Below are 22,177 nucleotides of genomic sequence, written 5' to 3'. Positions count from 1 at the left end.
CCAAGCCTTTGCTATAATTAGCTTTGGGCATAAGGAAGAAGAAAAGACTGTCAAATTAAACGAACCTCCCCCCCAGACCCCAAAACCTCTGAAGATATTTTTAAAAGTCACTCGTTCAAATGCCAAGGCTTGCAAAGTAGACCCACTACACTTATTTTTTCTTACTGCCTCCCAAAACAAGTTTTATATGTCAAAAGGTTAGTCCAGGTATGTCACTTGGGAGAACATTCTTGTGGTCCAGTCTGCTTGTCATGAGGAAGCTACATCTCCCTCAAACTAGCCATTTGTGCAGCAAAGGAAAAATGCAAAGAAATAGCTTTAATCACTCTCTTGGTCCACCGCCCCACCTCTAAAGCACCTTTCTTCCACAATGCAGCATATTTTTCAGTGCCTGTGTTTCAGGGACGCTAGATGAAAGAAATTAGACGGAAGCCAAAATGTTTGTTTCTAAAAGTGACAGCATCAGGTTCAGTTCTTGCATATCCTAAACTTGCTCCTTTTTTTGTTAGTAAGCCAGAAACATACTGCTGTTGCTATGCAGCTCAACAAGGTAGTTTAAAAAAACCACACCATGCAACAAAAACCAGAATGCAGCCTCCCACCTACAGGATGTTTCTGAAACCTACGGAGGCTGGGTGCAAATGAGGTGCATTCAGACCTTTTCGGTGAGAGCGCCTGGGTGGAAGCTGAGAGGATGGTGCTGTCTGAAAGTTACTTTCATTTCCTTACACAAACTGGGTTGTCTGTGGAGTGTTGTTTTCTTCTCCCCCGCCCAAACTACCTCTCTCAGCCCCTGATTTTAACAAATACCCTCAACTCCCAAAACACTGTGAAGATATTTCTGTCAAGGAAGATCTAAATCCAGGTCAAGAGAGGTAGCCCAATAATGCAGGCACGGACTATCTAGGCTTCAAACTACCAATGCAGTGTTGAGCAGACTCATCCTCATAACCCTCGGAGACATGTACATGCACTCACATGTGATTCCCAGTTATCTTCAGACAGTTTCATTCTGTACTTTTTGAGAGCTGAACCTGCCCAGGAGAAGACACTCACCAAAACAGTTCTCCCTAGGCAGAGTACTCCCTAGCTGGAAAACAAGATTAAAGAGCAGCAGCACCTGGAAGCCAGCTTTATGAAAGTGAAAGAAGAAAAAATAGAGGATGCCTAAGCTTACAGGAACCAAGGAAAGATTTCTGCATGATACCTCTTACAGCCAGCAGCTACTAGCCAGAGTAAGTCATCAGGATGGTCTTCTCTTGGATAGCTAGTATCTATCCTGTGGCAATCCAAATGCTTGACAGACAAGGGGGTTATCACAAAAACCGCTTTTAGAAAAGCTCAAGCCAAATTTATGGGCTGTGATTTATGTTTTTTGTTTTTAAAAAACAGACATTTATTATTGCCTTTCTCCTGCTTCCAGTGAAATCTAGGGCAAAATTCTTATACCCAGCAATAGGAGCAGGTAGGCCAAGAGGAAACACCTCTGAAAATAACGTTTCAGTTACTAATATATTTAGTAGCATTTGCCTTGACTAGTAGTTACAGTTTCAGAGAATGAAAACAGTCATCCCCATCTGTACTACCAAGTGAGAAGACAACTCACTGCTTTTACTCTGTATTGTCTTCCCAGTCCTCCGCAAGTTTGGGCCTTAATATATTAATTTTATCAACACAAATGGTGTTTTTTACTTCAGTGGAATTACCTGCTTGGTTTTCAACGGAAAATTTCAATGGAAACCCAATTTTAGAGCAAGAAATGCCTTCTGCCCAAAGTAAGGCAAAGCAGTAAGTCTCCCTTTGTACCCTGAGGAAAGCTGCACACACGTGGAAGGCGCCCAGAGACAGTGGCACATCCTGCAGAGGGAAGGATGCTCTCTGTCGCTCGGGGCCAGCCTGCGTCCGGCAATTCATCGGGAGTTGGGAAGGCAAAGACCAAAACAGATTTTGCTATAACATAAATCCCAACTTTCATCGTGGAAGACATCAGCTCATACTGCAGTAAGAGATGGCCAGATAAACTGTGTTGCAGAGTGTATTTCAGCTGTGGGTGAGGAAATCGTCGCTTCCGTCCAGCTTTTATTATTATACACAGCACCATCATGCATCAGTGGCGTAAACAATGATTTCTAAAAGGAAGACGACGCTTAGGAACACCAAATATTTAAATAAGATACCATTAGAAAGGTACACTCATAGGAAAGAGGTTTTTTTGTTTGATCTTCTTTTAGCTTAGCGATTTGAAGAAAAATAATCAGGAAGTTAGCCACCTGTCCCCACTTTGTAAAAGTTCTGGGTACAAAACTATATATAGCCAGTGCATGAAGGACCAGAAAATCATTTTTCTAGCAGCACGTAGATAAACCAAAAGTTAGGCGTGGTATCCTGCAAAGGAGGGCACAACAGTTTGTCCCTTTAGAGTGGAGTGGTTTAGGCTAGGTATGCCATTCAAACCTGGAAATATTCAAACTCTTTGTACAGCTAGCTTTTAAAAATATAATGAGCTGATTAACCACATAAGATGCCTGGAGTCTGGCAAAAAAGCACTGCAGACATGCCCCGTTTAAAAAAAATTCTCCACACAGCTGTTGATTTGGTTTCTCATTGAATTTTTTCAGTCTTCTTTGAACATACAAGTAAAACTATAATTAAATGCAATGCCGTTCTCAGAAATAAGCCCAAATCTATTTTGGGCCAACAAAAGGACACCTCGGTTCCAATCAAATTTTAAAGTCAGTCTCCTGATCTGGAGCACCTCAAACAGAAATTCACTAGAGAAATACAGATTGATTACAGTTATTTACTCTGAAAGGTAACATCTCCCTGTGACTAAATTTTATGCCAAAGTGCCTGGTTTCCATTTACCAGCTAAGTAAGGCTGGATGAGAAACTTAACACCTCGGGCCTGTATGTCCCAGTCTGCAAAATATAATATGTCCTTTGGAAGACTTGGGAAAACTATTTGTGGCTTTGCATACTGAGCACATGGTTGGGACTCATGTGGTATAGGTTCAATTCCCTGCTGCATCCTTAACTCAGTGGATAACTTAGGGCAACGCCTTCCATGTCAGCTTCTTAGTCTGTAAAACAGTATAAACTTCAGCTCTTTTTAAATCTACTTAAGGAGTTGGATATCAAATCTTTGCTAGGAGCTGGTATTTGAAACAGCAAAGCTTTTTCTTTTTTAGGTCTGAGTATTTAAACTGGTAAACATGAATTTATTTTGATCAAACACCACTTCTGTTTTAAAATATTTATGAAGCAGAGCATGTTAAAAGAAATAAAATGAGAAAGCATTTCTGATATTACAGGAGAGAGAAGTGAAAGGCAAATACTGAACCTCTACACATACGGTAGATGCAGTTTAACTTAAGAGCAAAGCTGCAGTATGCAGAAGTGTACTGCGAGCAAAGCATGTACTTCTAGACCTGTACACCTGCTGATGTAATGTCATGCTCCAGGCTGTGTTTAATGACATATTTATTCCATATTTCTAGATACAGATGGAACAAACGAGCCCGACAATTAGAATCATAGCGACTTGATGTGTCATACGGTGAAGTTGTACAGGCTGCTCTGTAAGTCTGCTTCAAAGTCAGCATGGCACCAACAGTCCAGCGTGGTAGTAGGCACAATACTGATGGTAGTAATCTGTTATATTTAGTGATCTTCTGCTGCAACTCAAACTTAGGAAGGACCAAACTAGTCTAGCTACTAAAGGTTTTCATGCCTGTTCTTTTCTAGTATCAAGGAGAAGTTTCACCACAGCCTTCACATATTTTCTTTAAAGTTCCCTTTCTGTTACGATTGATATTTGCTTCCTAAATTAGAGCTACAAATGAAAACAAATTAAGTAGCATTCTCCCACCCCAGTGAAAAGGGGAAATCAACAGATATGGGTGCCATGACTCTGTAGATCAAAGTAGGTTTCCACATGGCAGTGAGAACCTAAATAGGATTCCCCAGTGGAAATTTTTATTTCTACGTTAAAGGTTTATTTCTGAAATATACTGAGCTGGATTATTTATTTACTGCCTCAAAAAAATGTGCAACGTTAGCATTTGTAGTTCTGCATCCGTTTATATTGCTCTAGATATGGATACAAATCTTTACAAGACTAAGGAATACTCCTCTGGATGAAAGGCTATTCAGATGCAGAATAACTTCACAGCTTCTGGAAAACTGGGCGATATAATTATTTCTGTCATTGTGCTAACACAGCAGCCTCACAAAATGTCTTTTCAAGACATAGTTCAATGTATGACATGACAGGCAGAAGGACGAGAAAACTGACTTGTTGATGGCTGCAGAAAATTACATACAAACCAAAAGGATAATGGAGAACCCCATTCAACAGTTCCAAAGAACCCTTCTGAAGGCAAGCAACGAGATAGCAATCAGTAGCACCCATGACACGTCAGAATAACTAAAGATAGAGGAATGATAATTTCAAATCTATCTCATATTTCTGCTTAGGTGCATGATGGAAATAGAGCTTTCCTCTAAAACAGAATCTTGTACTGCTCAGCTGAAATTTAGATATAGGAAGTGAGAGCTCCAATCTTTCTGCAAGTAGAAATAGGTCTTTACAAAAGCAATTTAGCTATTTTGTGTTAAACGTATGCATCGGGGCTTCATTACAGTAAGTGTCAATAGATTCAGAGACAGGGACAGACTAAATTTTGGGGTATTCAAACAAACCACACACTTGGATCTCCGATGCATTTCACGATCACCCATCAGTGTGTGATCAAGAATGAGATTCACTGTTAAGGTTATTAATGGTCAGCTATGCTGGTAGCAGCTCTGTTATTCCTCAGCAGAAGAAAAAATACTGTCATTTTCTTCCGACAAACAAGCCAAGTCGTCCACATTTGTTTTCATCTAATCAAGCATACAACTCGCCACTTTAGTCAGATATTTGAAAGCAGCATCATTTCCTGCTGTTTGAAAATGAGCTTTAAGGGGCGTGTTCTCTGCAGAGGCATTGCTTGCTGTCATCCAGGCAGTATTTAAAATAACTGTATATTAACATAAGGGGAGCTACCGGCCGTATTATTACCCTTCGAGTCGGCAGCAAGGAGCACATAAAACCAGTTGCGTTCCGGGCTGCGCCGCGACCCTTATCAAACAATGCAAACAATTTTAATGAGCTTATCTGCCGGAACATATTGTCGGAGATGTTAATGCAGAAGCGCTGCCAGCAACGCATGCCAAGCGATTCATCGAAAATGCCTATAACTGCGACAAAGGACGTCCCCCCCGCCCCCCCCCCCCCCCATGAAAACCGATAAATACAAAATGGGGCTGGCTCCTGCCGCCACGGGGGAGGATGAAGCCGTCCGTACCCCCCCCCCCGCCGCAAGCGCCGGGGGGGTGGGCTGTCACCCCCGCCCCGGTGAGGGGGGAGTCGCTGCCACCCCCGGACCGGGTGTGCTGGGGGGTGGGGGGGTGGCTGTCGCCCCATCCCCGGCGGCTCCGCAGGGCAGTGCCCGATGCCCGGTGCGGTGCCCGCGCCCCGCCATCGCCGGCCGCCGCCTCCCGCACGGCGCCGCCTCCGAGATCCGCAGCGAGGTGCTGCGGCTCTTTCGAGGGGGAGCTGGCTGCCTGCGCGGGGCTCGTTCTTTCCTTCCCTTTTTTTTTTTCCTCTCCCCTTTTTTTCCTTATATTTTTTCATTATTATTATTTTTAACCGCCTTTCTTCCGCCCGGGAGCGGCGAGCCCCGCCGACATCGCCCCTATTCACCAAACGCCGGACAATGCGCCCGCCGCCGCCCGCCGCAGCCCCCGTGCGCCCGCCAAAGCCGGACGGGGCGGGGGGCTGCAGCCCGCCCGCCTTATGCAACCGCCCCCCGCGCTGCAGCCCCCCCCAACCCCGCCCGCCGCCGCAGTACCTGTAGGAGCGCTCCCCCCGCACCGTGTGCTTCCTGAAGGGGATGATGGTCCCGTTGTCCTGGATGATGTCGTTATTGTTCTCGCCATTTGGGGACAGGGCTTGGGTCGGTCCGGGCATTGGCGCTCCCGCCGCTCCGCAGAGCCCCGCGCGCTGCTGGTGTGCGGAAGGTGGCGGCAGCCGGACTCGCGCCGCCCGCCCGCCCGCGCCGCCGCGCCACGCCACGCCCCGCGCCGCCGCGCCACGCCCCGCCGCGCACGTCAGCCCCGCCGCCGCCGCCCCACGTGACCGCCCCTCGCCATGGCAACCGGCCGACTCCGCTGCCGCGCCTCCCTCCGCGCCGCGGCCGCCCCGCTGCGCCCGGGGAGGGGACCGGGGGGGGGGGCGGGCCCGCTCCGCCCCGCGCCCCCACACAAAGAGCCGCTCGCCCCCGCCGTGTGTGGGGGTGCGGGGGGATCCGCCGCCCCGAGTGGCGAGGCGGCCCCTTCCCGGTGCAGGCAGACAAAGCGCGAGGGGCAGCCCCACGCAACACCCACCCCCCCTCCGCCACCGGCGGCCACACCGTTACCCCGCCGCCCCCACGCGTGTCGGCACAGAACCATGTTCTTCTCCCTCCGGGAAGGGGGAGGGGAACGGCGCCGTCCCTCTGCCCACCTCTCCCTATGGCAACGACAGCCACGATTTCGCCCTGGTTTTATAGCAACAGCCGAGACCTCAAAGCCCGGCGCCTCAGCATCAACCGCCCCCGCGCCCCCCTCCTCCTCCCCGATACCTCACATCACCCGCCTCTCCCTGACACGAGGGAGCTATTTGGGGCTCGAGCTTTTTGCCATGAGCACGAAACGAGCCCCCACAAGACTGTGACAATGCCCGGATGGCAGCAGTGGAATTCAAAGAGGGAAACGCCGCCCAGCTCTCCTTGACATCTTCCCTCTGTTTTGGTGGGCCTGGGGTGATGGCCATCTCCACGGCACAAAGCCCGCGGCTGCCAGCTCCCCTGGCCGCAGCTCACAAGAACAGGTTTTGTGGTTAATACGGTATACGCTTTATTAACAAAAATGTGCATAAATATCAAATGGTACAAGAACACAAGGGTGTCAGAAATCATGGACTCGTAATCATAAAAAAGCATAAGAAGGCCTAAGTTCATTGATGCTATTTTTTTTCCTGTTCCTGCGTCTGCTACTCCGCCTGGATTTCCACCCACCCTCCCCTCCCACCCCCAAGCACCAGGATGTCCAAGTTACCAAGCTCTATCTCCCTGCTTACAGCTTCCCTTCAGAGCACAGTAAAACGCCTCTCAAGCTGCATTGCACGTTTCCAGCTTTCTGCTGCTCTCAGGCTTACACAGAGAAACCATTCGATGGCACGTCCTCTAAAATCCTCCTTGGGTCAAAAACAAGAGGGGAAAAAACCTGCCAAGGCAGCAGCACTGAACTGCTGGCACTGCTAGCTCTGTTAGCACCACCATTCACAGGACCCCTCATCTCTTCCTCCCCTTCATTTAAATGTGTTTCTTATGCCCCCCCAGTCCTTTTCCCTCCACATATCTCTCTGATTTTTGCATATCTCCCCTTGCCTAAATAGCAACATCCTTCAAAGTTTGACATTAAGCACAGAGCAGTGCTGGCCATCCTCAGAAGCAGATCTGAACTTCACCACAGTCAAACCTATCCTCGTGCCCCAACTGTGGATCTGAACTCACACATTTACCACATAAGAAAAACAAACTATCCAACTGTTTACAGATTGTTTTCTCTAAACGGAAACCAGCAAGAATGACCATGGCACAGTCTCTAAACAGCTCTGCATAACCTCAAGACTATTAGATGCAAAAAAGCAAGAAATATTTGGGCAGGTCTACAAACCTAAAAGAAAAGCACCCCCAAATCCAACTCTCTTAGAATGAGTTTTAAGGCGGCAAGTCAAATGGAAGCAATATGAGTATTTCTAATATGTTCTCAGAGTCACATGCTGATATTTTAATAAAACTCAAACGTGTGAGCGTGATCAGGTTTATAACTCAGATTTTTTTCTGCATGAAGAAAGTGATTCTACAAAGTTTTAATTAATCTTTATCTAACCTTTCAGACTGAAATGACAGTTTGCTGAAAGCTTAGTTTACATGATTATGCTCATGATATAGACTCTGGATTCACAGTGAGCTTGTAAGGTGAATACAATCAATAACTAAACACCAACTGCACTTGGACTGCTGAGAAACTACTTGGATTTAAATCAGATGAATACATTAACACACACACACAGATCAATCTCTAACAAAACTCAAATTAGTCTGCCAATTAGCCACGGTCCTCTGAACACCAAGACAGGAAGTTTTATATATTCTTTCTGCCAGGTTTTCAAATACACTCAAATTTCACTTTCAGTAACCAACCTATGGACATTTGCAGTTGGTATACTTTATTGAAAAATGTTCCATTCATCTGGCAACAGTAAACGCACTGGAGAAAGTTGCCTTTGAGTCTTTTTCAAAACAAGCAACAAAATACATTCTGCTAGAAAGGCCAGTAAGTGTCTTAGTAACACTCAAGAGCATGGAGAAGCCAGAAATGCTACATGGTGACAGAATATAAAAATAATCTATAGCAGGTCTTTAGCTGCCAGACATAACCCTACCTGCTCTGCTAGGCAGTGAGCAATAAAACACTCGGCTACCCTAACTTGTAAAAATATTTTTATTTCTTCACCAGTGGCAAAGAACAGAAGCTTCTTTATTGAAGTCTCCCAAAATGTTTAAAACATGTACTGGCAAAGCTACAGGAGAGAAGTGCAGGTGAGGACAGCACGGCCCCGCTTCAGACCCCTTCTCCCTCAGCATTAGAATTCAGGGTCAGAAAACACATGCTGCCTCCATACAGTACCTTACCTTCACAGAGGCTGAGCCAGGCCTTGGCAAAAGCAGCTTGGCGCTGCTTTTCAGAAAGCACATGCTCCTTCGCTTGATCTAGCACAGCCTGGGGGGCACAGAGCGCAATATGGATTCCATATGCAAGGTACTCCCTCCACTTACAACTCTGTTTCTGCTCACTGCGTGGCCCACAAACACAACTTATCTTTATGTGCAGGAAGCCACCAGCGTCTTCTTCCCAATTTCATCATTCTGAGCACAGAGGTTTCGGATGTGGATCCAATGACACAGAACATGAAAGAGGAACCTGTTGCTGTTATTAGGTGCCTGTGCATTTGTGCTGCCTTTATAGGGTTTACATGCATTAGACATACAAATGGAAAAGCAGCTTGAAGAATAAAAGGTCAGCATGGTGTTGATAAAAACCCCCCACCTACGATATGTTGAAAGTACTGCAGTCTAGTACTCACAAGTGATTCACAGACTAAGCAAAGCAAAGAGCCAGGAAAGGTGGAATCACAAAACTCAAATGTAATAGATCTTCAAGCACTGAGAACCACAGAAGCGATGGCTGGAGGGGACCTATGGAGGTTGTCCATCTCCCACTCAGAGCAGGATCATCACCAACAGGAGATCAGGTCATGTTTGGTGACACATTCATAGTCTAGCCAAATCTTGAAAATCTCCAAGGATGGAGATGTCACATCCTCTCAGGGGAACCCACTCTCGTGCCACGTTAGCCTGCTGTTCCCCATTTCCCACCCGACTTTGGCTACAAGGTGATTCCCATTTTCCCCCAGAGAATACAGCAAGTCCCAGGTACGCTGAAGATGAAAAAGGCACCACCCTACCCCAGCACATGCATTCCAGTACTTTGATTTCTGCAGCGGTGAACCAGGTAGAGCAAACGCTAGCAAGCACAACAACAGGCCTAAACATCATTCTCCAAAATCTGGTTGTTCTTACCCCCTCAGAGCTTTCGTTTTCAGTTCCTCTCTCCTTACTTGCTCTGCAGGCCTCACTTCCTGCAGTAAAAAGGCCATGCAGCGTAATTTATAACGCCTGAGAGCAAAATCCCCTAAAAGCCCAAAATGCAGTATTAGAAAGACCTCAGGCATGCTTGAGCCAGAATTTTATACTAGGCAGCTAATGTGGAAATAAATTATGAGTATTTTAACGCTGATAAGAAGTGACCCGTGCACAGCCTCTGAAAACAGAGGTGATGGCCATGCTAGAGCTTTCTGCTGATATATTTGTCAGAAGATTAAAACAACAAACACAGTTTTAGCGAGCTTTGTATATGACACAGCCAAAGTACAAATAGAATTAACGACTGCAGAAATTCCCCATTGCTTGGATAACTTCAGTGAGGGAGGGGATAGAGGGTGAGATCAAGAAAAATGCATTTAACCCTAGGGTGGCCAATGAGCATCCCTCATCTCCAAACATCTCTGTTCGTATTCAAGTTTGTAAAGGAATCAGTGTGATATTCCTTGCACTGCTCTCAGAATACACCTCAGCTACAACTTCAAACTGTAGCAGACACCATGCAAGTATAATTATTTTGGCCCACACAGTTCACTTTTCAGAGGAGTTTCATGAACTCTCCTGTCACAAATGCATTTTTTCCACTGGGAAAGAGAATGAGAAAACCAGATTTCAGGCAAACAGTTAGAAGGTAGTAACAGCTTTTGTAAAGCAGCAGTCCTGATCAAGATAGCCTGCTAATTTAACTATTCTCATAGTCTTCCTTTATCAGGATGAAGATTAACAGAATTCTGAAAAGCAACAGATTTACACACTGTAGAACAAAATCAAAGTTATTTCTAGCACTCAAGTGTGTGTGTTTACCAGAAACCTGTGCAGAAACAGGCTCTCCTTGAAGGAGTTGGCCAACAGTGTTTGAATTTGAAAATAAGTGAATAAAGCAAATTGGGAAGAAAGTTTGGGAAGAGCTAAAAGAAGTTACTCTGCTAAGTCTTGAGCACATCTTGCTTGTTCAAGGAAACCCCAATTCATTCAGGTACACAGACATACTTTATTCCCAGCATGAGTAGATTCAGTAAGACGGATATTACCATGAGCATACTTAATTAGGCTGCATAAGAATCAGCCTAATTTCTGATAGTATACACCTTGAATACAAGTTTCACTTAGTAAATAAAGAACAGAAGACCTAGGAGATCCAGATTTACATGTTAACTATGGGAAGTACAAATGAGGTATCTGCAACTGCATGTCTGTTAGAGAGCACTGGCTTGTGCCAGCCTAAATTAGTGCACAGTTCTAACCTGTAATAACAATGTATTACACAGAAATGACCATAAAGGAATTAGCAACATCAGTGTTACTAACACAGTGAACGTATATCAGATATGATGTGGTGTATGATAAGTTTCAAGCTGACCTGGGTTATGCAGAACTCCTCACATTTCCCATTTCACTGACATACTGTCAACTGCACCAATCTGCCCAAAGGAAAGCTCCCACTGTGGCATAAGGTCCCTTCAAGTGACAATTCAAAACTTCATAGACTTTCTTTGTTTACACAGCACTGAATAAATTCTCCCACCTCCATCCGTTACTTCATTCTATGCCTTAAATTTCAGAGTATGTTGCAGTTAAACTCACCATACCAAACAGCAAATGATAATTTTGTCAGGACAAAGAAGCACTGCATGAGTTTTAATAAAACAGCTACTTATCACTCCAGACATCCTGTAGATAAAGAATGAGCTTCCCACCCTTGGGGATTATAGTGTTGCCACTTTAAGCAAAGTCTTGATTATTTGCCTTCCCTGGAGAGAGACAGATAAAGAGAAAGAAAGAGAGGGCTGTCCCAATTACACAATGTGCATGGACCACATCCCTATGAGGTAATTCAAGTCTATTTTTAAATATATGGACATATTTATATTTCAGAGGTCACATTTAATATTTTAAGAAGTGTTCTGTGCCTGCAAGGAAGAGTAAAACAAAACTTGGGGTCTTCGTCAGCTAAGCATTCTTGAAAATTTAGCCTATTAAGCTGCAAATCCAATCTGACCATTAGTGTATGAATTCCTTGCTAAAGAGAGAGGTCTTGAAGAGCCACAGCCTGGGGGTATTTTTCTTTAAAAAGGCAGCCGTTACCTTTTATAGTTACTGCAGAAATCAAATAGAAATCAGAGGATTATTTCAAGATTCAAACACTGTCGACAAAACCAGGATGTTCTTGTTCACAGAAACAGGATTTCAGAAACCCTTGAATAGAAGAGATATTTTAAGACTTGTTACATACTTTTAATTTTAATTTTTAGATTAAAACTAATAAATAGGTTTTGTGGACGTTTATTAAATCCAACCTTTTCAGGGTTTAGCTAAATTCAGCAGCTTTAAAGAAAAAACCCAAATTCCTATTTAGAAAGAAGCACTCTTCAGTGTACATCAAAGGATTCCATACTTAAAACATAAAAAGTTCACACCGAATACCCAAAACATTTTTATCCAACACTTCCTACACAACAAAAAGCTCCAGTGAGAGCAGGAAGCACTCAGTGAAGGACGGTTCCAGAGAAAACAAATTTTTACTTCCATTAACTCCAGACCAAACCAAAAGTTTGAACTCTTTAAGTGTCTGTTACATTTGTGTTCAGTGATATCCACCGGGCTATAGCAGAGTTTCATGCACACCTTGGGGAGCTGCTTTCATCTGCAAACCTGTAAATGGAGGCTGTGATCAATAAATGCTTGGAGTAACGACTCCCCTGTCTCACTCTGCCTTTAATACCGATTAAAAGGCATTGAAGCAGGAGGCTGACTCATGGCTCATTCACATGCATTTACATGGAATTAACTGGCTGGAGCTGTTCTAGATTCACCATTGCCACTTCCATTTGCACTGAGGTGTTAAGTAGTTTTCTAGGCTTGTTTTTTCAGAGTTCAGATGTAAAGACTATGAAAAGCCAAAATAAAAACATGTTCAGGTAATCTGGATTCCTAGACTTTGTCAGAGAATGACAAAAACTTTAATGAAAGTGAGATTAGTATTCTAGAAGAGAGGGATCTGGGATTTTCAAGTTTCCATACAGTATAGCTTATGACTATTACTACTGGAAAAAGTCAGAGCTTCAGACATTCATATCCTGAACAAAACCAATGAAACAAATCATAAATTGTAAAAGCCTAGAAAGGTTTGGAAATGTGCGAGAGCAGAAGAAAAGCCTAGCATTTCTTTATGTATTTTCAGCTCTTGAGGAATCTTTGGCTTTCTTGGGGCTACAAAGGGGTGTCTGGAAAAATGCAGAAAGATGACAAAATCGGGTAGGAGTGGACAATCTACCTCTCTGATGTTCCTTCTTACTATTCTACACCGAAAACATCAGCAATATACTTTGAAAGCATTTCAGTCTAATGACATATTTCATAAAAGCAACACAGGCATGGGGGAGGACAAAGGGGAATCTTTGCAACACCAATTGTCAAGGGCAGAAATGTCCAACATGAAAATGTGGTATGGCCATATCCCACACTAAAGTGATACCTTTATTGGTAGATGATGACTTCCTGTTACATAACTTGTTACGTTACTCTGCTGAAAACTTGACTTCATATTGATATTACATACTAAGAATTCAAGAATCGTTAATAAAGGCTCTTTGGATCAATGATTCTCTGTTCCTTTTGTACAATAAGCGTTGTGAAGCTGATAGCCATTTGATTTGCACATGTTATCCCAGTAATTTAATGCTCCACATGAATATCTGATGCCTGCATATAACACAAGGAAAAGATTAAATGCTTTGGAATGATTATTAACTGATAAGATCTGTTCAGTGTACAGTGTTGCACCTTGCCCAATATCAGCATTACAGATACTGAACACGTGAAGCTTGCACAGGGTTTATAACCCATCACAAGGGACACTACATTTGTCAACATCTATCAACCTGTCCAAGATGCTCACCACTGCTAAAGAGGAAAGGAGAAGGCTGGCACAAAAAAGTAATGGTTTCAGCAGATGGTCAATTAAGTTTTTGGATACCTATTACTGGATCAAAAATGCTTCAACCAGCTGACAAAGGGCTGGATCATTACAAACCAAGACTTGAAGGGGTTACACTTTGACCCAGGAAACTGTTAATTAAGTGTCCGTCCTCCCACACCCAGCAAAAAGCCAACATAAACATTGTTATATACTCTAGCTAATGTGAACAGAGCATATTCATGCCTAACCAGGATCAAAATTGTACTGGCAAGTCATTCAGTAGTGTGCGAGTGTTCCTGTGATTGCAAACCCTGGCCCAAGAATCCAGTGCCTTGCTGTAAAATACTCTACGCAGTTTCCTCTTGTCCTTATAGTGTGCTACAAACCATTCTCTTACAAAAAGAATGTGTCTCGTGCCCATCAAAGTAGTGAATGCCAAGAAGTTACACAGAAAGTGGTGTGCTTTTGTTTGTATGCCACCTGCCCCTTCTCTCGATAACTGCTTTTTATCTGTGTCATTCATAGCATTTTTAAAAAATTAATTTGTCATCTTTCCTCACTTTACAAGAACAGGAACAGGCCCTGCAGTTATGACCAGTCTCCTCAAAACACTTACTGTCACAAGTCTGTGCAAGCTTCACTCAGCACCACTGTGGTGGGTCCCCATCTTTCTTCCAGTTTGCTTTCTGATCCATGCAGTACTTCCAGCTCTACAGCGAAGCAAATCCTATCCCTTTTCTCCATTGCTACAACTAGATGAGCACCTCCTCCCTTTTATCTCAGGATTTCTTCCACACCTGAGATTTCCCTATTGTTCTTTCTCCCATTCTTTTCCACCCTTCCTTTGTCAGGCACAATCCCTTGTAGGCTTGGGCAATTTCCACTTTCCTTCATCAGCCACCTGCAGAGAACCTGGGTCAAATTTGTTTCCTTCCTTCAGACAAAGTCCCCAGCATACCTATTGTTTGGCTAACATACTGTCATTAGCTAATTATGTCTCATTTCATCCAGGCTGAGAGGAATGTGCTCCAGTACTTGACTGCTAAGGTGCATGCACATCCACACGCAGCCATCCCAAGAAGTGACACCGGTATTTAAGGGCTACACAACACCCAGGATTCACACACCTTGTGTGACACATTGCCACCATGAACAAACACACTAAAGAGCTGAAGTCCCTGAGGCACCTCAGCACCTCTGAAAAACTAGGTTGCAAGGATTTGCCTGTGATCACTAGCTTACAGAGAAACCAAGAAGTGCTTCCCCTTCGGGCTAGAACAAATATATGTATTACATACATGCAATTTTTTAACAGAAAGATGTCTTAGCATTCAGATGGACTTGCTCTTAGTTATTTCAGGCTCCTTACAGGCCAAATGCAAGCATCTGAGGCACTCTGTTCTTTATTTCTTGCACACATTTTTTAACTTGCTGTTAAGTATTTAGACCTGCAACACACTTGTAATAGTTACTACTTGCAAACGCTACAGCATTTGGGAGCAAGAAATTGGGGTTTGGGTTTTTTTTGGTTTTTTGTTTTTGTTTTTTTTTTTTTTTTAGTACAGTCTAATTGTTACATTACACAATACTCTTAATAATCTTAAAGTTTTAGTTTCCTCATTTATTGATGGAAAACAGGCTTTTTCCAATGGCAAGTCAATGTTCATTATCATCTTAGTGTTTATCCTAAATCTTTATTAATAAAATAGCCTTCAGAAGAAGAGGACAAATAATTTTCACAGACAGCTTTAACCATGTTACATTTATATTAGGACTCTGAACTTTAAAAAAAAGATTTGCAAACTGTGTCAAGAAACTTCTCTCACTTCTCTCACTCCCTAAGAGGACTTTTGGAACTTGACATATTAGACCAAGTTTCCATGAATACTTTGAGCCCTTTATTAACCTAGTGCTGCAAGTTCTTTATTTAGATACTAGCACCCTACAGAAAGCTTACCAAGCACTTTCCGAAATCCTGAAATTTCAAATTAGCCAAAAAATGTCCTTGCCTGGTTGTTAAGAGGCAAAACTAACTGGGAGAAAGCTACTGCTGGCCTGCTTTAGTGAAAGGTGCATCTACTAATGGCAACACACAAATACTGAGGCTTGGGGAAGAAAAATGAGGAAGCAAGAAAACTTGCAGTGTACAACACTAAATTCTTATTATAAAGTCAAATTAACAACTTTTTTAAAATAACACCTAGTAATTAAATTAATAGTACCACACCTGATGCCATAAATTTCTGGATCAAATGTGATACCAGCTGAAGCACTACTGCAATTTTATTTAAATGTAGGGAACAGATAAAATGTAATATAAAGCTCACACCCCTACTCTCAAATAGAGGGAGGGCCATTAAAAATGTACACATCTCCATTTTGAGCAGACAAGAGCATACAGAAAGTGCATGATCTTACTGAAAAGATAAACAGCTGGATTTACGTGCTTCCATTAACCAATGACCCACTTGTCAAACATAAGCTGTAGATTTAAAAGAGTGATTACACGAAGCCTCTTATATTAGACAGAAAAGATCCTAGCTATGAAATCAGACCAAGTCTGAAAATACTTGAGTACAGTCAATATTGTTCTTTTATACAGACACAAGATGAGAACTAGTTATTCTTTTTAAAACCTACAATCTAATGAAATGGAAGGGTGCTTCCTATAGTGCTGTTCAGAAGGCGTTTATCCCATGCAGCCCACTGAGGTCATTAGTTGCAAGCCAAATCCAGGCCCTGTGTAAGAGGATGAAGCTCTAATAGAAACCACTGCATAAACCTTAACGTGGGGGCACTGCCAGCTTCCTTCTATGCGGAGCGGATATTCATAGAGAAGCACTACTGGCCATTCTCACAGTCAATGGTAACCATGACATGTACCTGGCTTGTCTAATCACTCAGAGAGGATTTTTAACTGGGGCTGCAGCTGTGCACACTTTGATGGCAGATCTCCAGCTGAGGCTTTTAAGGCTCAAGCCAGATGCCATCGACTTTGCCATGTATAAGCGCCTCCCACCACATGCCTGTTTCTGTGCCTGCTCCAGACTCAGGTAGGAACAAACATGCAAGACTATACAGATGATTAAAACATTTGGGCTTAAGTGCAAGCCCTGAATTAACAACAGAGGAAATATATCAAGGACAACAAATTACTAGGTCCCAATACACTGAAAACCTCTAATTTTGCTACCTTGTATTGCAAGGCAAGACCAGTGCACAAAACAGTGGCCTTCCCACACAGTACCTAAGGCTAAACAAGTCTCTTAAGAAGGCTGAAGAAGCCATTATTATAAGCAACATTTTTACCATAAGGACAACTTGTAAAATCAAATGCGTGCTACTTCCACCTGACCTCACTAGTGTGCTGTGTGTTGCCAGCAACTCACGCTTTACTGTGATTCACCATATAGCGTGATTTTCTGGAAGCTGCAGATCATGGAGCAATATAATTATATAAGAATCCCAGCAGTCAGCTAATGAAAACCAAAGTTACCAGCCCCAGTGATTGCAGAGAAATGTTGGAAAATGCTGATACTTTGATTAAGAAAAAATCTGAAAGAATAAAACCAGAAAAGCCAGCAACAACCAAAAAACCCACAAACTCCCCTCCCCAAAGTGCAATATTTGAATGAACTCTTTCAAGTCTTTCTTTACTCTTGGGCTCATAGCAGGCATGGTGGGTTCTGGGAGCCTGTCTGCCCCATGGATTTTACTCTGATGCTGGAGGACCCGAGCATCGCAGCTCAGCATCCCAGCACCTGATGTGCAGGTACAGGCTTTAGCAGCAGCATGGGAGAGGAGGCCAGGTAAGCTATGCAGCACCTACCACACCACTGGACAGGACAGGGTACTTCACAAAAAAGAAGGTACAGATGGGAACACGGCCATGGCACTTTGAGCTCCACATGCCTCCCACCTCATCTGCAACAGCGTTTTGGTTTCAGCTCAGTTCTTTGTCATATTCCTCAGCAGCACTTGGGGTCACCACTGTGTCAGCCCAATTTTGTCTTCCCATCTTCCTTTTACACTCCTCCATCTCCCTTCCTTTCTCCATCTCTCCTGCCTTTGCCTTTCCTTCCCTGGATGAAATCTAGGGCTACTTACCACTTTGCTGTTAGCACCTTCCAGACATTAAAGTGATCAGCAAATGGTCACACTCGAAGTCAGTATTGCAAACAGACTAGCAGAACAGACTACTAGAAAAAGAACCTCCGTTTTCCTAACAGATCCAGCTTGACAGCAGAGTCAGGATGACCGCACAGAATCAAGGTAGGTCCTGTGCACATTTACAAGATTGTATTTATAAAGTCTAGAAACTGCCTTGAAAAATGACACAGTTATTTTTATAGCATTTGGATGCACTACAAATACTTGACATATCTGACAGGGATTAATATTTTTAAGGTGGACCGCCCCAAGAAAAAAAGTTGTTTGTTTTTTTTTTTTTACTGCTGGAACAAAACTGAAATCATTACTTGAATTATTCATTAATAAACATTCTTCAACTTTTAAATGAAGCACCATTGATAGGCAAAATGCAGAAGGCAACAAAAGACAACTAGAAACAAAGGTATCATTCTTCTTTTATGTTATTGTATATTGTCATGGCTTCAACAGTCATGGCATAAAGTAGCAACATTTTGTAACCTCTAAACAGTCATATTGTGTTTAAAAATAAAAAAATGCTTCTGTAACCGAGCACAAAAGGTACTAGTGGCATGAAAACGGCGTCTTTTCCTCATTACAGTAGAAAATGAGGTTTCTATTTAATAAAAACCCCAACCACAAGGCTATGTGTTTTTGTAACTGTGAATGTATGTCAGTGCTGTTGACAGCTTCTGCGTTGGAAAGGATCTCATTATTAAGTCTGAACAAAACCACACGTTATCTTTTTGAAAAGCAAAGTTACGTTCCTGATGAGTAAGCTGCTTTGCTGAGGTCCTGTGGGATAATTTTTGGTATTGGGCACTGAAAAAATAAATATCACCCCAAAGTTCAGAATATTTTCAGACAGCACCATAAAAGGCTATCCAAGCTACCCGATTCCTAAGTTAAGAAGGGAACGGGGCTGGTGAGCGCACAGCCATAAACAAACATTCCACTTCGGTTAACTTTGCTCTCTTAGGTTCAGGATTTAGGTCTCCAGTTTTCTCACGTTGGATTAAAACCAACTATAAAGCAGCTGTATCCTGTGCAGGACTGACTCCTAAACAGATGTCCTCCACTACATTTTGGGGGACCTTGTGTTATGTCTATGGGATGAAAATTTTTTTGAAGCAGTCCACTCAGCCCAGAAGTTTACCTATTTCATATTTAAATCATTTGGCTGAAGGTACAAAGCAGCCCTTAGTGAAGTCGGGTCTCTGGTGGACATTAAGGGGACCAGTTTGGGGAAACAAGCAATGGAGAACCAAGTAGGAAACAAAGTGCAGTTATCTAGAAGTAGTATTTTATTCTGCACCAGTGCTGGTGCTGGCAGATAGGGAGAAAGTAGGGAGAGGAAATGCTTCTTTAGTCTGCCCAGCTGAAGTATTCACCTTTAGCATGAATGGCCAGAGGACATTTGTTTCTGTGCAGGAAAGAGAAAGCTCATACAGGCCTTTTTGTTCAGATTTCTCCTGAACACTTCATGAATTAACAGTTCATCATACAAACATATATTAAAAATATGTATATACACATATATAAAATATTTGCTTTCTCTTCCCCTATCTCAAAATTACCAAGATATAACAGGTAATTCCTGAGCTAATGTTCAGTAGAAACCAGACTTGCTTTCTAATGTTAGGGTGTATTGTAATTGTTTTAGTGATAATACATCCAGCAAGGAACTGTAACTGCCAAAAGCCCCCTTATCTGCATCTCACACACAAGAGCACCTGATGTGAGAACTGTAAAATTCCTTGGATGTTCCAACATCCATCCCTCATGTTGTTGTCCATATAACTTAACTCCATGAAAAAATACACCCATTTCTCAGGCTCAAAGGCACTGAAACCCGACTGGAAGGTTTCCCAAGTGAAGACTAGTATATAATAGCATGTTACATGGGTTTGTCTTTTGCAATTGTAATAGCTTAGCTAATTCTCTAGCAATATAATGAATTTCTGGTATTAGAAGGCTGATAGTTAGATCTTTATTTTGACATATAATAGGCCATAAAGACTAAGGGATTTGGAAAGGAAAGGTTACACAGTAAGCAGCAATCTGCAGGGAATATGCTAGAAAACTGCCTGTTGCTCCCCAGAGACAGTTACTCATTGCAGGAAATCTGCACGTGTCAGATAAGTTTCTATTAGACAGGTAGGATGCAGTTTGCTTTTATAAATGTCCATTTGGTGGCTGCGCACTATCTCAATGCTCACAGTTTTCTTTAGATTTCCTGTTGTTTCCAAGTACTCGTGACCACGCTAGTATAACCACAGTGACAAAGCTTGACTTTAAGCAGTGGCACCTACTCTGTGCAAGAGGAGAAAGCGATAGATGAAACCCACTGGGGCTCAGCACAGGACACTGTCCCGCTGCACTTTCATATGCAACACTCCCATGGGAAGCAGTGTGTCCACAGGGGGAGGATGTTACATTTTCCTAGTTCTCATTCTCAGATGCCTCCTGTAGTCTAGAACTTCATCCTTGAAGAATACAGGTCTCTTTCAGCTCTAAATTATAGATGGTTCTTCTACTGAGAATCTCCAGGTACTCTTGAGCCCTGCATATCTTCTAATTGCTGTGAAAGTAACTCTTCTCTCACAACCTGATGAATCTGAACTCTGTGGCTTCTCATTTAACTCTCTCTCTCCCAGTGTCAGTCTCTTCTCCGTACCCACGTCTGTGCCCATGAAGACAGGCAACTCTTGTATTTCCCATAGAATTTACTCTTAATTTCTCATGTCTATCATGTATCTGGAGAAATCTTTCTGCAAACTTGATTCAAGTTTTTTAAATAGCTTGGAGCAAATCCCTAGTTTCACTATGAAACAAAGTCTTTAAAATAGCTCAGATAAACCTTTTTACTTCTAAGTACAAAGTATCACCACAAACTAAGACGCCTCCTACATCCAAAGTGAGCATTTATATACTGTACAGCTTTACAAGCATCAGCAGAAATGCAGTAGTATGTTTTAAAATGAAAGTTCTTAATTACACAGCCTTAGCCTCATTTCAGTGTTGCACGTATTTTCAGCGCCAGCTATGAATAAAACAACCCCACGCTGTATTGCAAACCACTAATGCTGCAGTACTTTCCTTGCCAAGGGAAAAAGGCACGTATGGTGTCCAGCACAGTACGGTGAGCATCGTCAATAGCGAATCTGTTCAAATAGGAGGCTTATCAACGGGTATCCCATGCCCCATTTTGGCAACTGTGAAGATTTCTTGTTTAATAGCACAGATGCAGCAGCAATGATACAAGGGCAGGGAGCGATGGCAACCCCAGGAAGTCCAGATCTGCTGCAGGAGCATCATTTCCAAGGCTTTCCAAACATTGCCACCTTGTGGGCCTCCTATCTCCTGCTGTCATCGATCCCTCCCCTCTCTGCAGGTGACTCCCTGCGCAGATTTCACAAGACGCCAAGCTGGAGGCTGGACAGTTTAAGTTAACATCCAACTCGGTGGGATGCGATTTAAACTCCTATAGTTGGGGATTAAAAAAGGGACAGCGCCTTACAAATTCTATCTGACATTTATTATTAACCTGGTACAGTGGCGTTTTGTGTAGTTTGCTTTGTCCACTTAACATTAGGAAGGCAGCACTAATAATGCGAAGAGCCAACATTTAACAAAACAAAAGCAAGAATACAATTTCTCAAAGCTCCCAAACAGAAAGGGGGAATCATTGTTCACCTTTAGGTTTCTTTTTTTTTTTTTTTTTTTAAATTCCTTTCTACCAGTATTCCCTTCTTACTCCAGTCAAAAAGCCAAATTATTTCCAAAAGGTCTGTGGCATCTAGTTTAGCTTTCACCAGTTCTGTTTAATGAATGAATAATTCCAGATGATTTGAATCTATTAATTACACAAAGATGTGTAATAAAACATTGCAAAGGAATATCACTTATTATTGATACCAAAAGTATCAAGCTACTGCCTTACAGACCTCAAACACAAGTTCTTGGGTACTTCCTCAGTTGCTAGTACTGTAACAAACACATACAAACACACAAATGTACTTACTTTGAGCATCCAAACCCTTGCCCTGGTTGCCGGCTTGAACTATTCCTTGCAGCAATTTTGTACTGAAAAGAAAACATGAAAACCTTTAGTTCAACAAGCAAACGGGGGAAAAAAAAAAAAAAGGCTCACTGAATGGTCTTTGTCAGTATCAGTTGGCCAGTGATGCAATAGCTGTATGCTAAAAATGAAACAAGAGGAGAAGTCCTTCATTACAAAACCCTAATTCAGCTGCGTTCACAATGGTTCAGTGTCTTACACATCTGCACAACAATC

The 22,177-nt window shown here is 42.8% G+C and overlaps 1 protein-coding gene across 5 annotated transcripts in view; it reads right to left on the bottom strand.

Moving 5' to 3' along the window:
• Positions 1–22,177, bottom strand: part of MAPRE2 (microtubule associated protein RP/EB family member 2) — a 102,611-nt gene that overhangs the window by 54,119 nt on the left and 26,315 nt on the right. For 3 of the 5 annotated variants that reach the window (XM_074880618.1, XM_074880624.1, XM_074880602.1), the window contains exon 2: positions 21,905–21,966. Coding sequence is in view for 3 of the 5 variants with exons in the window: in XM_074880602.1 (XP_074736703.1) it covers positions 21,905–21,966 (62 nt within the window). In the remaining 2 variants the exon portion in view is untranslated. Of the gene's footprint in view, positions 1–5,894; positions 6,106–21,904; positions 21,967–22,177 lie in introns of those variants that run through there. The other 2 variants (XM_074880609.1, XM_074880633.1) reach the window with 2 other exon arrangements.

The sequence above is a fragment of the Strix uralensis genome, chromosome 1, assembly GCF_047716275.1.
Source record: "Strix uralensis isolate ZFMK-TIS-50842 chromosome 1, bStrUra1, whole genome shotgun sequence".
NCBI classification, from domain to species: Eukaryota; Metazoa; Chordata; class Aves; order Strigiformes; family Strigidae; genus Strix; species Strix uralensis.
This window is presented reverse-complemented; position numbering and strand designations above follow the sequence as displayed.